Source organism: Phocoena phocoena, chromosome 3, assembly GCF_963924675.1.
Source record: "Phocoena phocoena chromosome 3, mPhoPho1.1, whole genome shotgun sequence".
Lineage (NCBI taxonomy): Eukaryota > Metazoa > Chordata > Mammalia > Artiodactyla > Phocoenidae > Phocoena > Phocoena phocoena.
In genome coordinates, this window is record NC_089221.1 from 126,634,641 (window position 1) to 126,647,475 (window position 12,835).

General features: G+C 51.5%; 1 protein-coding gene across 2 annotated transcripts in view; it reads left to right on the forward strand.

The window, feature by feature from the left end:
* The first annotated feature begins 4,329 nt into the window (after positions 1 to 4,329).
* The window catches only part of PPARGC1B (PPARG coactivator 1 beta), a 106,096-nt gene continuing 97,590 nt past the window's right edge, over positions 4,330 to 12,835 (forward strand). For both annotated transcript variants that reach the window (XM_065874117.1, XM_065874118.1), the window contains exon 1: positions 4,330 to 4,407. In XM_065874117.1, the coding sequence (XP_065730189.1) occupies positions 4,330 to 4,407 (78 nt within the window). The remainder of the gene's footprint in view (positions 4,408 to 12,835) is intronic.

Below are 12,835 nucleotides of genomic sequence, written 5' to 3' on the forward strand. Positions count from 1 at the left end.
AGAGTTTGAGAATCATGGCTGTAATATCTGAGTAAAGCATTCTCCTATTATCAGAAGGGAGAAAACACTGATGTTTCTTACTTTTGAGGATTTGTTGGTAGTGACTAAAATATTCAAGTCAAATAGGTTCACTTTGCTGCAGCCATTTCCATGGAGCCTGGAGCAGTCTGGGCTTTGCCCAGGGTATGGGCAGGGCAAACTTTCACTAATCTCGGGAGAGGCAAGGCCAATAAAAGGCAGAGGAGATAGGAGTTGAGGCACTTGAAGTCCAAGTTTGGCATGATTATTGCCCTTCACCTGAAAGTCATAAAACAGGAAATGTGCCACCATTCCAGCTTCCCGGGAGGGGTTGCTGGTGTGAGGTTTTCCTCAATCCCTTTCAAGCATCTGTGGCTTAGACCATGCACAGATCTGGCTTCAGATCTCAGCTGTGTCTCTAACTGCTTGGTCTTGGGCTAATCACTTTTACCCCTTTTAAGCTTTTGTTTCCTCAGTCATAAAATGGATATCACACTGCCGACTACTCAGGGTTGCTGAAGACAATCTGACATGATATAAACTCAGGTGTCTGAAACATGCACAGTACAGAAAAGCTGTTAAGTTTAGGTTTATACCTATAAACTGCCAGGATATCTGGGCTAGAGTGTTCAGTAGAGGTTGGTTTAGCCGGACCCTTTTGTTTTTTTTTTTTTTTTTTATAAATTTATTTATTCATTTATTTATTTTTGGCTGTGTTGGGTCTTCGTTTCTGTGCGAGGGCTTTCTCTAGTTGTGGCAAGCGGGGGCCACTCTTCATCGCGGTGCGCGGGCCTCTCACTGTCGCGGCCTCTCTTGCTGCGGAGCACAGGCTCCAGACGCGCAGAGCTCAGTATTTGTAGCTCACGGGCCCAGCTGCTCCGTGGCACGTGGGATCTTCCCAGACCAGGGCTTGAACCCGTGTCCCCTGAATTGGCAGGCAGACTCTCAACCACTGCGCCACCAGGGAAGCCCGACCCTTTTGTTTTTACAGGTAGGGAAGCAGCCTCAGATACGTGAAGCTAACTGCACAAGATCATCTAGCCTGTTAGGTTTCTTGAGGACTTTTAAGGATCAGAGAAGGTGATGAGGTTGACTCTGTGGTTGGCCCTTGATAAAGGAATTCCTGGGATAAGGTGTTCTTGTAAAAGAGGCTGGATATCTCAGGTGAGGTGCCTTTTCACCTGAGTTTCTTGCCAGCCAGAAGCCCATTCTGAGGACACAGGGGTTAGTAAGAAACGCCCTGAAGCTGGGCAATTTGTGGCTTTTCTATCAACATCAGGGTTTTAAAGACAAAAGCCATTGGGCGAGCGTTGAGGGCTTCCCTGGGAGGCCCTGTCTGGCACTGCAACTCTGCCAGGCCAAGGCTAGAGATGGCTGGCCTTGGGGACCCTCCAAGAATGGTCCCTGGGTTATAAGGGGCACAACACCAATCAGAGGCCAGGCTGGATCTGGTAGGGACACTTCTTGGAAACAGAGTCCTGTGGGGCTCTGACTCTGGTGTCTATGGGCAACAGCAGAAAAGTGGGGCCTTAGGAGAGCTCACGTCCTTAGTGCTGATGCTGATGACACTGGTGATGGTGGTGACGATGTGAGCGTGAGAATTAGCACTTCCTCTTTGCCAGGTGCAGGGCTAGGCAATTTATTTTACACACATTGTTTCATTCAATCCTCACAAGATCCCTACCTGGAGGAAACTGAGGCTCAGAGAGGTTAAGTAAACAACCAAGGGCACAAAGTTAGTGAGCACCAGGATTCAAATCCAGACCTACTGGAGTTCAAGGTAGCCAGCAACCTGTAAGCGCTGGAGGAAAGGAAAGTAACATTGGCCAGGGCCTCCGAGAGACAAATATTTTATCCCCATTTTTACAGATGAGGAAACAGAGAACCAGAGAGGTTGGCATTTTCCCCATGAAGTCAGGTACTGTGCCAAACACTTTCCATATGTCATCTCCTTGATCATCATAACATCCCTATGAAGTAATTCTTTTTTTAAAAAAAGTATTTATTTATTTATTTATGGCTGCATTGGGTCTTCGTTGCTGTGTGCGGGCTTTCTCTAGTTGTGGTGAGCAGGGGCTACTCTTCGTTGCAGTGCTTCTCATTGCGTTGGCTTCTCTTGTTGTGGAGCATGGGCTCTAGGCGTGAGGGCTTTAGTAGTTGTGGCACACGGGCTCAGTAGTTGTGGCACACGGGCTTAGTTGCTCTGCGGCATGTGGGATCTTCCCCGACCAGGTCTTGAACCCGTGTCCCCTGCATTGTCAGGCAGATTCTTTTTTTTTTTTTTGTGGCAGGCGGATTCTTAACCACTGTACCACCAGGGAAGTCCTGAAGTAAGTAATTCTATGATCTCCATTTGTGTACATGAGGAAACCAAGGCCTGAGACCAAATGACTTGCAGGCGTTCAAAACCAGGCAATCTGACTAGAGGGCCCATGCTCTTAACTCCCTGAGTTGCTCAATATTGGAATGAGATGTGGTGGGCTGGACCAGAACCTGGGACTACTGACTCCAGGCTAGTGCTCCAAAGTTACATGTAGGATTTCTCTCTCGTTTTTTTGTTTTTGTTTTTGGCTGCGCGCCATGTGGGATCTTCGTTCCCTGACCAGGGATCGAACCCGCGTCTGTTGCATTGGAAGAGTGGAGTCGTAACCACTGGACCGCCGGGGAAGTCCTAGGCTTTCTCTTGGGATTCATTGTCCCTTAAAAGCTCACTGGTCTAAAGCCCAACGAGTGAAATCATGCCCTGCGGTTCTGGGAACCTCAGGCTGGAGAAGAAGGAAGCTCTTGCCCTGGTGTTCAAGTCTGAGCAGGTGTACTGTGGACCCTCCCTGTTTCCTCCTCTGGCTGGGAGGGAGCCCAGGTAGGGCAGGCAGGGTGGGTCAGCCCTTGTGAGTGCAGGGGTGGGAGGAGAGCAGGAGGCAGGAGGGCCCAATAAAACAGGCCTAAATCTTCCCGCCTTCCTGCCTTTACCCAGGCGGTGCCCTCATCGCCTGCCTGGCAAACAGCAGGGCATGATGATGAGAGTTCAAGGTTGGCATCAGGAGACCCGAGTCCTGGTTCTGGCTCTGGCACTCACTCCATGTGCACCCTTGACTCTGGGCAGTTTCCTTATCTACACAATGTGTGGTGGTGGTAATGGGGGATCAAAATCCTCTGTGATTTTTAGTTAACACATTATTTATTAAGAACCTACTATATGCCAGGCACTGGAGACATAGCATGTGCCAAAGCAGATTCAGGCCCTGCTTCCATGGGTCTTAGAGTCTAGTAGGAAGAGATTCCAAGATCAAATCTTCACTGAAACTAATGTAAAATGACAACTGTTAACCAGTGTTTTAAAGGCCTGCAGAACTAAGGGAGCCCAGGACGGTGGGAGTAGGGGGAGAGGGAATGGGTTGACAGTCTGAGGGGCAGCAAGGAAGGATGCGGTGAAGATGTGGTTTACTAGATGAATGTCCGCTGGCAGGGGACAGCACCCTGTTGTGAGATGGTTCACCCAAGAAACTGGGAGGAGGCCAGTGGGCCTGGGGAAGCATGCAGGAGGCTGGCCATTTGAAGACATTGTGGGCCACGGTAAGAGAAGTCATTGAAGTTTTGGGGTTTTTTTTGGGGGGGTTGGGAGGAATTAGGGAGTGAGGGGATACTTAAGAGAGAAAGAGGGTTACATTTGGAATATGGGTCAACGTATCTTCTAAGGAAAAGAATTTTTTAAAAGCCACTCCCTCTGAGGAGCCTTCCCGGATTTCTCCACCTTTGACCTATGGTATCCCTCCCTCTCTGGCCTGCAGCCCGGCATGACAAACTCAAGCCTCCAGGGCAGCCAGACCTGGGCTTTGTCTTCCTGCACTGAACTGCACTGTGGCTTCAAACGAGGTCCTCTACCTTCCCAGACCTCAGTTTCCCCAGCTGTGCCGAAGCAGGTTGTCTCGAAGGACCCGCCCAGAGCTAACGCAACGTGATTCGCTCTGGCAGGAGCGGTGGGCTGCCCGCATTGCTGCGCAGGCATCGGACTGTCGGCTTGGGCACCGTCACCAGGCTACGGGCGCTTTCCTCCCGGGCAGGGGGCAGCGGGCGAGGATCGAGGCGCCAGACGTTGCGCAGGAAAGTGGGGGCGCGACCCCCAGCTCGAGCGGGCACCGCGCGGCCCCGCCCCCGCAGCCAGCTGCCCTGCGGCAGCCGGGGCCCGAGCTCCGCCCTCCTCCTCCCGCCGGCCTCTCTCCCTCCTCCCGCCTCCCTTCCTCGCTCGCTCGCTCCCTCCCCCCCGGCCGGCTCGGCGCTGACTCCGCCGCACGCTGCAGCCGCGGCTGGAAGATGGCGGGGAACGACTGCGGCGCGCTGCTGGACGAAGAGCTCTCTTCCTTCTTCCTCAACTATCTCGCCGACACGCAGGTACGGCCAGCAGGGGCCACGGGCCCGGAGCCAGGGCTGCTGAGCTGCGGGGGCTGCCGCCGCAGCCGCGGAGGCCGGGAGGCAGCGGTGGGCGTGTTGGGGGGATCGGGGGTTCCAGGCTGCAGAGCCCCCCTTCCGTGCACCCTGCGATGCGCTTCGTTATGGGGACTGGGAGCTGGAGGTCCTCCCGCGCGTGCCGGAGCGTTGGGGGCGCTACGGCCGCTGGGGAGGGTCTAGCCTTCGTTGCTTGGAGTCCGGCCCCCACGCCCGCAGAGCTGGGGGGTTCTGCGCTTCCCTGGGGAGGTTGAGCCGCGCCAAGGTGTGGGGGACCCTTACGCTGGCTCTGGGTGCGGGAGGCGCGCCCTCAGGCTCCCGGCACTTGCTGCCGTACTTTCACGTGGACTTGTGGCCCGGGCACAGGCGCTTGCCCCGGTCCCCGGAGTCCCCTGATCCTCCAGTCTCGGATACCCCGCGTTCTGCTGCTGCCCTCCCCCCCCCCCCGCCAAGGCTCCCCCAAAGCGCCAGCAGCGCGGAGTTTCCTGCCAGTTGCCCGCTGAAGCCATGGGGTCTGCGGGGCACGTGGACATGCGGGCGGGGATAGAACCTTCCTGGTTTCGCTAACCGGCGGAGCCCCCGGGGGGAAAAGCACGGCAGGATGGGGGCGGAGGACTGTCTGGGGATGCCTGGGTCCCCCTGCGGCGCGCGGCCCCGGTGCGCGCTCGGCGATGCTGGGGGAAGGGAAGGCGAGGCGGCGTCCCGGGCTCTGGCGGCGCCTGGGAGCCCCACCGGAGACACGCGCGTGACAGGAGAGGGTGCCCTGGTGTGCCGGGAGTTGGAGGGGGGCAAGGAAGCTGGTGACTTGGAGACAGGGGCGGGGGGGGGGTTGCTGCTGGGATAAGCTGCACTGAAAATGCCAGCACAAGGCGTGCGCGCCCCCCACCCCTTCCCTAGTTTTCCCCACCCCATGCCTGTTGCAGTCATAAAGTTTGGCCCCATAGTTAGGGCTTTTTCTACGGCCGCCCCGCTGCCGGTAGCAGGGCGGCTGGGGATGCGGCGGAGCCGAGAATGAGACCCCGGATGCGGGCGCATGCCTGTGCTCCGAGAGGGGCCGCTGGGCGCTCCCGGGCGCGGCTCGCTAGGGCTGGTTTGGTACCTGGAGTCGGAGCGCCGTTGCCGGCTTGTTTTGCATAACACTGGAAGGGAGGGGGAAGTCGGGGGGGGGGGCGGGATGTGGGAGGGGAGAGAGGGAAACTTTGCTTCTTGTTATATCTGCCTGTCTTTGGGCGGCAGCAGCTGTCATGGGACCGGGTGGGCGGGGAGAGGCTTGCTAGCTGACTTCTTGCCTTGAGATGCGACTAGGAGGGGACGCAGCAGCCGAGACGTTCAGCTCTGGCGGACCCTGGGTGGCGAGTCCTGGCTGGCTGCTGGAACCGAGCGGCGTGGCGGGGTGTCGCCGAGAGGAAGCCCGCCACGCGCAGGAGAAGGCCGGTCCTCGCCCGCTGCGGACGTTCATGCGTCAGGGAGCCGCGGGGCCTCGTGGTCGGTGGCGGGCCCGCTTGGGTGGGTTCCGGGCAGGGGCCGAAGAGGCTGGTGGCGTGTGATCGCGCTTCTCCAGGCCGGGGGAAGAGTGTGATGAACGGTCTGCGCGCGCGGGTGTGTGTGTTTGTGTGCACACGCCGCGCGCGCCGGGCGCGTACCTTTACCTCTGACGAAACTGCAGTGTAGCTCCCGCGGCGGTCACCGGGCGCAGTCACTCGCCCCGCTCCCATGTCTGCTCCGAAGGCCGATCCCAGCCCTGGCACCACCACGGCGCCCCCAGCCCCCCAGCCGACAGCCTGGGGCCAGGGGGACTGGATGCGGGGTGGATCGAGTTGCCGCTAGGAAAGTTCTGCCCTCGGCCCTCTTACTTGTCTGGGGCTGACTCCAAACCTCTCCCTAAGACGCGAATGAAGGAGGCCTGAAATTGCCAGAGACTTGTTCAGAGACCAATAGCAAGAACTTGTCTGTTTTGGGTTTAACTCCATCTTCTGTGTTCTTTGGCTGACCAATAATTTTTTGCCCCTTTAGCCGTCCGGAGTGCGTACCCAGCAGGGATATTTCACCTAAGGAAACTTGAAAATTGGGTAATCAGGTATCAGCAGAAGCAGTGCAGTGAAAGTTAATCCGGGACGTTTTGCTTTTTTTATTTAACCACGTGATAGGCTGAAGCTCTTCTGGTGATCTTTGCCGGCCCAACTTGGGAAATGTAATTGATAGGGGGGAGCTTTGCAGCCGCCCCTAGAAGGCTCATAGAGCCAGCCGGAAGAGGACCTGGGCGGGTCATTGCGTGCCTCCTCATTTTACAGTTGGGGATAGAGGCTGTGAGGGCTGAGCGGCTGGTACAGGACCACGCAGCCAGTGGGTGACAGAGCCATCCAGGGCTCCTGACTCCAGGTCCTGTGTGTTACCTCGAAATAGCACTGGACTTGGAGTCAGAAGGCCTGAGTGGAGTCGCCTTCCCCACTCTCTGGCTGGGTGACCCTGGAGCAAGCCATTTTAACTCTCTGAGCCTCCTTTCCTCCATCTGTCAAATGGGGTTGGTGGCGCCGCAAGAGAAGGCCCTCGGTTGCTTGCGGTGAGCGCTGTTTGCATGTGAGATGTCTGTTGTTCCTGCAACTTCCTCTCCTCCCCCCAGACCCTCCCTGGCCCTCCCCTCCTCCCCTCCCCCTTTGGAAGAGGTGGGGAGAGTGAGTAAAAGTAATTTATCGGCTCTATCCCAAAGACTTGTCTTTGGTGGCTAACCCAGGGTTTGATAGAGGGAGGGCTCCTGTTTAGGAGACTTAACTTTTACCCATTCAGGGCAAAGTTCAGAAATTCGGCAGACCAAGGATTGTGAAAGTTTTTTGGAAAGGTTTGGGGCATGTTCCCAAAGGACTTTGGGTTGGCTTCCCGTTGTTCAGGCTGTGCCCCTTGCCTGCAGTGCCCTCACCCACCATTCCTGCATGGCCCTCAGCTCTAGCAGGCCTCCCCAACCCGGCTTGCCCTGCTTTCTCTAGCCTCTGGTTTTCTTAGTCTGTGTTATACAACCAAGCACTTTGTGTGTGCTTTCTGTCCCAGTAAGATTCTGGAACTAGAGTTGTGCCTTTCATCTCTTTGTGCCCCGTGGCACCTGTCACCATGCTGAGCTCCTTTGCTCAGCTCTTGGCTAGGCACAGGAATTACAGACAAGGGAAGCACTCAGGCTGGCTGGGGAGACAGCCGGGCAGAGTATGGAAGAGAGGAATGCAGAGGGCTGCAGCTGTGGGCAATGACTTAGGCTCCAAAGGCTACACAGTAAGCCCACACTAAATATGGGTTGTTCGAAGTCACTTGGGGCATCAATCATAGATGCCCAAAATGTCAGAGTTGGCAGGAACTCTATTTTCATTTATTTATTTAAAAAAATTCTTTGAATTTTATTTACTTTTTATACAGCAGGTTCTTATTACTTATCTGTTTTATTCATATTAGTGTATATATATATCAATCCCAATCTCCCAATTCATCCCACCACCACCACCCCAGAGTTGGCAGGAACTTTAAATAATTAAGTCCAACCTGTTATCATTTTAAAATATTTAATTATAGAATTGTTGGGAAATACTGGCATGCATAAAGAAAAAAATTGAAAATATGTAATCTTACCCAAACGTAACCACTCTTAATTTTTATATATGTTTTCCGACTTTTTCCTGTTGATTCCTATGGATTATATCTTTTGTACAAAAATGGAGTCATTCTTTACATACTAATTGTAACTTGGAATCTCACTGTTGTAGCTTGCTTTTTTTTTGTCCTCCAAACAATATGCTGTCACTGTCTTTCCACATCAACAAGTATTCTACTTAATATCTTAATGGTTATATAATATTAAGGGTTGAACCATAATGCATTTAATCAATCCTTTATTGTTAGTCATTTAAGTAGTTTATAATTTTTTTTTTTTTTTGCTCCTGTAAGCCATGCTGAAATGAATATCTTTGCATATGCCTTTTCTTCATTTGAATTCCTAGAAATGAAATTACTCTGTCAAAGGAACTATGCAGGCGTTTAGTAAACACATTTCTGGATTGCCTTCTAGAAAGATTGTGCTAATTTCACACCAGCATTGTGTGGGAATGCCTGGTTCCTCATACTCCGGTAACTCTTGGTATTTTAATTGTTTTTCATTTTTACCAGTCTGTTCATCAATAAATTTTGTCACCTTATTGTTTTAATGTGCATTTCTTTGATGACTTGTGATGCTGAACCTTTTTTCCCCATATGATTATGGGCCATTTGTGGTTCTGTTCTGTGAAATGTTGTGTTGGTGAACTTGGCCCACTTTTCGATTGGTATTCTATCTCCTCATTGTTCTAAGACTGGATCCAAGCACCAGAAGGGGCTCATGCCACATGGAGAATTGGGGAAAATGGGTTCACTAATGTTGACTTGCTAAATCTGGAATACTGCTGCCTCCACAGCCCCTGAAGCCAGGGTTAACTTCTTTTCCAAGTCAGGGTTCTGGCCATCTATAGGGGCAGGTTGAAGTGAATCCTTCGCTGGGTGCCTTTACCTACTCTAAACCTGTGTAAGACCCAGGGGAGTAACTTTTTCACCTGAGCCCAGAAGGGGACACGTTTGCTGGATTTGTTTACCAGAGGCCCAGGGTTCACTTTCACTGGGGCTTCCTGGCTGGTGCTAATGATCAGGATGCCTGTGAAACCCAGGAAAGGCAATGACCCAGCAACTGGGCCCTGGGGGCTTATATTTCCCCTTCCCCCTAGGGTCCTCCTCTCCCAAGCTGGTGCAGGCCAGCCAGAAGCTTCATCATTGCCAAAAAAAGGTGAGTCACCCTTTTTTTTCTGTCTCTGGAACAATAGAAGGAATACTGGTTTGAGTCAGAAGCAGCCTTGCAAATGGGAGCTTGGATTTGGGCTTAGAAGTGAGTCCCTCATACGAGCACTGCAGTATTAATGGCTATCTCCTAGGACGATGCATCATCGTCATCATCAATGCAATTTATTGAGCATCTGCTATGTGCTGTGTGCTCTGCTGAGCCTTCTATTTGCGTTATTACATTTCATTCTCATAAAGACTCTACAAAGTGTAGGTGCTATTATTCCCATTTTACAGATGAGGCATTTACAGTTTCAGAAAACTCACTGACTTGCTGAAGATGCTCTACCTACATTACCTTGGAGAGTAAGTGGAAGAGCCAGGATCAGTGGGCAAGGTCCCTAGACCACTTGACTCCAAGTTCCATGAAGACAGGGACTACTCTGTTTCTGTTCATAGTTCTGTTCTGTTCATAGCACCTTGAGCAAATGAAGGCCAACTGTAGAGAAAGAAGGCAGAACTCATAAGTCCCTCTGCTTCTCTAGGCCTCTGTTCCTCAGTCTATGAAATGGGGATATTAGGCCCTAACTCTCAGGTTTGGGAATTAAATAATCGAATGTATATAAAATGAACATCCAACTGCTGTTCACAAAACTTGGAATCTTTCTCTCTCTGAAACACTTTAGAAGGGCAAGAGCAAGGATGGAACTAACTCCCGCCCAGGCAATCTTTGCTCTGTAGGAAAGGGAAGCATAGTTCTTGTGATATAAGGGTGGAGGGAACCCAAATATAGTCATTTAGAAGAGAATGAGCAGTGTTGTTTACTGTCTCTCCTCTTCCAACATAGTTGAATGTCTCACATACGTCCTGTGGAGACTCAGCTGATGAGGATTCAATTGGATTGGACTGACCTTTGTTCCTCTCTCCGACTCTGGTCTAGGTCCTTGTCCATTGACAACTGGATTCCTGCATTTACTACCAAACGGATCTTTGCCACACCAGACTTTGCCCTCTCCTACTTGTCCTCAGCCTTGATGGCAGCTCAGTCCTCCTAGAGTACATGTCTGATGTTGCTCACACATCACCCATGGCTCCCCAGTACTTTTAACTTAAAGGCCAAAGTTTAGCTTCATGTGCAAGAACTCTCCAACTTCAAGAACCTGAAGGTTCTTGAAGTTGGAGAGTTAGGCCCCTGAGTTCATCCTGAGTTGTCTGCTTTCCCTTTGGGATCCTGGTCCGCCCCAGGCTATGTCATGAATCTTCTTCCAGGAAACGTTGGCTCACGCAGCTGTTTTCTGTCTCCTCTGTCTCCATTTCCACTATTTCCATTATTTATCCTGCAAGATTCAGCTCCCATGCCATCATTTTGGTGACGCCTTCTCACCTCCAGGTACCACTACTCCATCCCACGTGTGGCAGGGTGCACTCTGAAGCCTGGCTGGGTTTGAGTCCTGGTTCTTTGATTTACTAGCCGTGAGACCTTTGGTGGGTCACGTGATTTCTCCAAACTTACATTTCCTCATGTGTAAAGGTAACGATAAATAGTACTTCCCTGATAAAGCTGTTTTGAGGAGTCAATGAGAATCAAAGGACAAAATGGATTTAAAGCACCCCACACAATGCGTGGCATAGAAGCACCCAATAGTAGATGCGTCTCTTCTAACATAGGTCTTGTTAAGTGTTTAGGAAATCACTCCAGATTGTTAAGCTCTATGAGGGCAAAGATTTTTGTTCACTTCATTGACCATTTTTTCCCACAATGAATAGACAAGTGCCTGGAACACAGTTCAGAATCCTCACTGAGTGAGCAAATGAGCTAGACTATGAGCCTCTTCAGAGCATGTGTCCCTGAGAAGAGACAGACTAATAAAACGCTTGTGGAATGACCTGAAAGCTCCTTTCCAGGCCTCCATCCCCACCATTTTAATGTATTCATAGCTTACCCGCAATTCAAGCCCCAGGTCACACCTGACCGCTCTGGAAGGCCTGTGAAGCACACTGGTGCCACTTACTATCTACTGGTGCCTGCGTGCTTTTTTTTTTTTTTTGGCTGCTTGGCATGTGTGATCTTAGTTCCCTGACCAGGATCAAACTCGTGCCCCCTGCAGTGGGAACTCGGAGAGTTTTAACCACTGAACCGCCCGGGAAGTCCCTGCCTGCATGTATGTGTTTAACCCTACAACTAGGATGACAGCTCAGGGAGGGCAAGAAAAAATAATTTTTATCCTGGTCTAGCATTGTGGTTACCCATTAAGCAGACGAGTTTTTGAGCAGAAGAATGTTCTGTATGATTAGGTGTCAGGTTCTCTGCAAAGAACTTTGTATTTTAAACATTTTACGATGGAAAATGTCGAACATACACAGCAGAAGCCAGTGGTGGGAAGGGAATAGGGAATCTCCATGCCCCCGACACTCAGATTCAGCCATTTTGGACCAGGGGCCACTCTTGTTCATCCACCCACAGAACACATGTCAACTATGGCTGTTTCAGTGTGTATCTGTGAAGAGACTTGAGTACTGTTGCATGGGTTTCTTCCAGTAATGGTGAGTTGGCTTCTGTTTCTCCCGTTTTGTAAGTGATGAACTTGAGACACAGGGGTTAAGTCATTCAGGATCTTGGAGCTAGTGAGTGTCTAACCTGGGATTTGAACATTGGTCCTTAAGCAGCTCCCTCTCCTCAGCTTGGGAGGGATCTTAGAGTGCATCAGATCTACCCCTGCCTTTCCCAGAAGAAGGGACACTGGGGCACAGGAGAAGAAGCCATCTTGCTGGAGGAAGCTCAGGTCTCTGACTCTCTGACGAGTTCTTTTCCAGTATCAGGACTTGAGGGGAGGGTGGGTCTTGGCTCTCAGAGAGGGACAGGGTGATAGTCCTTGGAGAGACGCTGCTGCCCAGGGTGGCTGGGCTTTGTGGTGGCTGTAGGACCCTGGGGTGCAGTCCACCACCACCCTGGGCAGGCTGCACGTTCCTCCTGCTCTCGCTGTTCCTAAACCCCAGGAGCCTCACCCACTTCCCTTGCAGTTGACCTTGGTTTTCTCATTAGATGCCGAGGACCATCCTTTGAGGGAGACAGGGCTGCAGGGTCAGGAGTTGACAGAGCTGAGAGGAGGGGCCTGGCCTGGAGTTACATAGCTAAGGCCATGGTGGCAGCAAGACTCCTGGGCTCCCCGCTCTGCTCTTTCCTTAGGGAAGAGCCTGAGTTGCAGCTCAGGTCTAGAGTAGGAGACCAGAGAGACTTTTACAAGTCATTGGCAAAGTCATTGATTAATTATCCCCAAAGGCCTGTAATTACTGCTCAGTCTTTTAGGAAAGAAAACAAATGTTTTCTCTAATTATTTGTTTCAGTGGCTGAGAGGGCTTTGAATCCTAGGATTGTACTATGCTTGGGGCAAGCCCTGTGGCCTTTGGCATAAAATTTCTTTGTGCCTCAGCATTTTTATCTAGGAAATAGGACTGATAGTAGCAGATACCTTAAGGGGTTTTAGGAAAGGCTACTTGAGATGATGCCTGTAAAGTGTTTCGAAATGCCCAATAAATGGGAGCCATTGTTAATAATAAAAACAGGCAAATATAATTCAGATCTTTTTTTTTT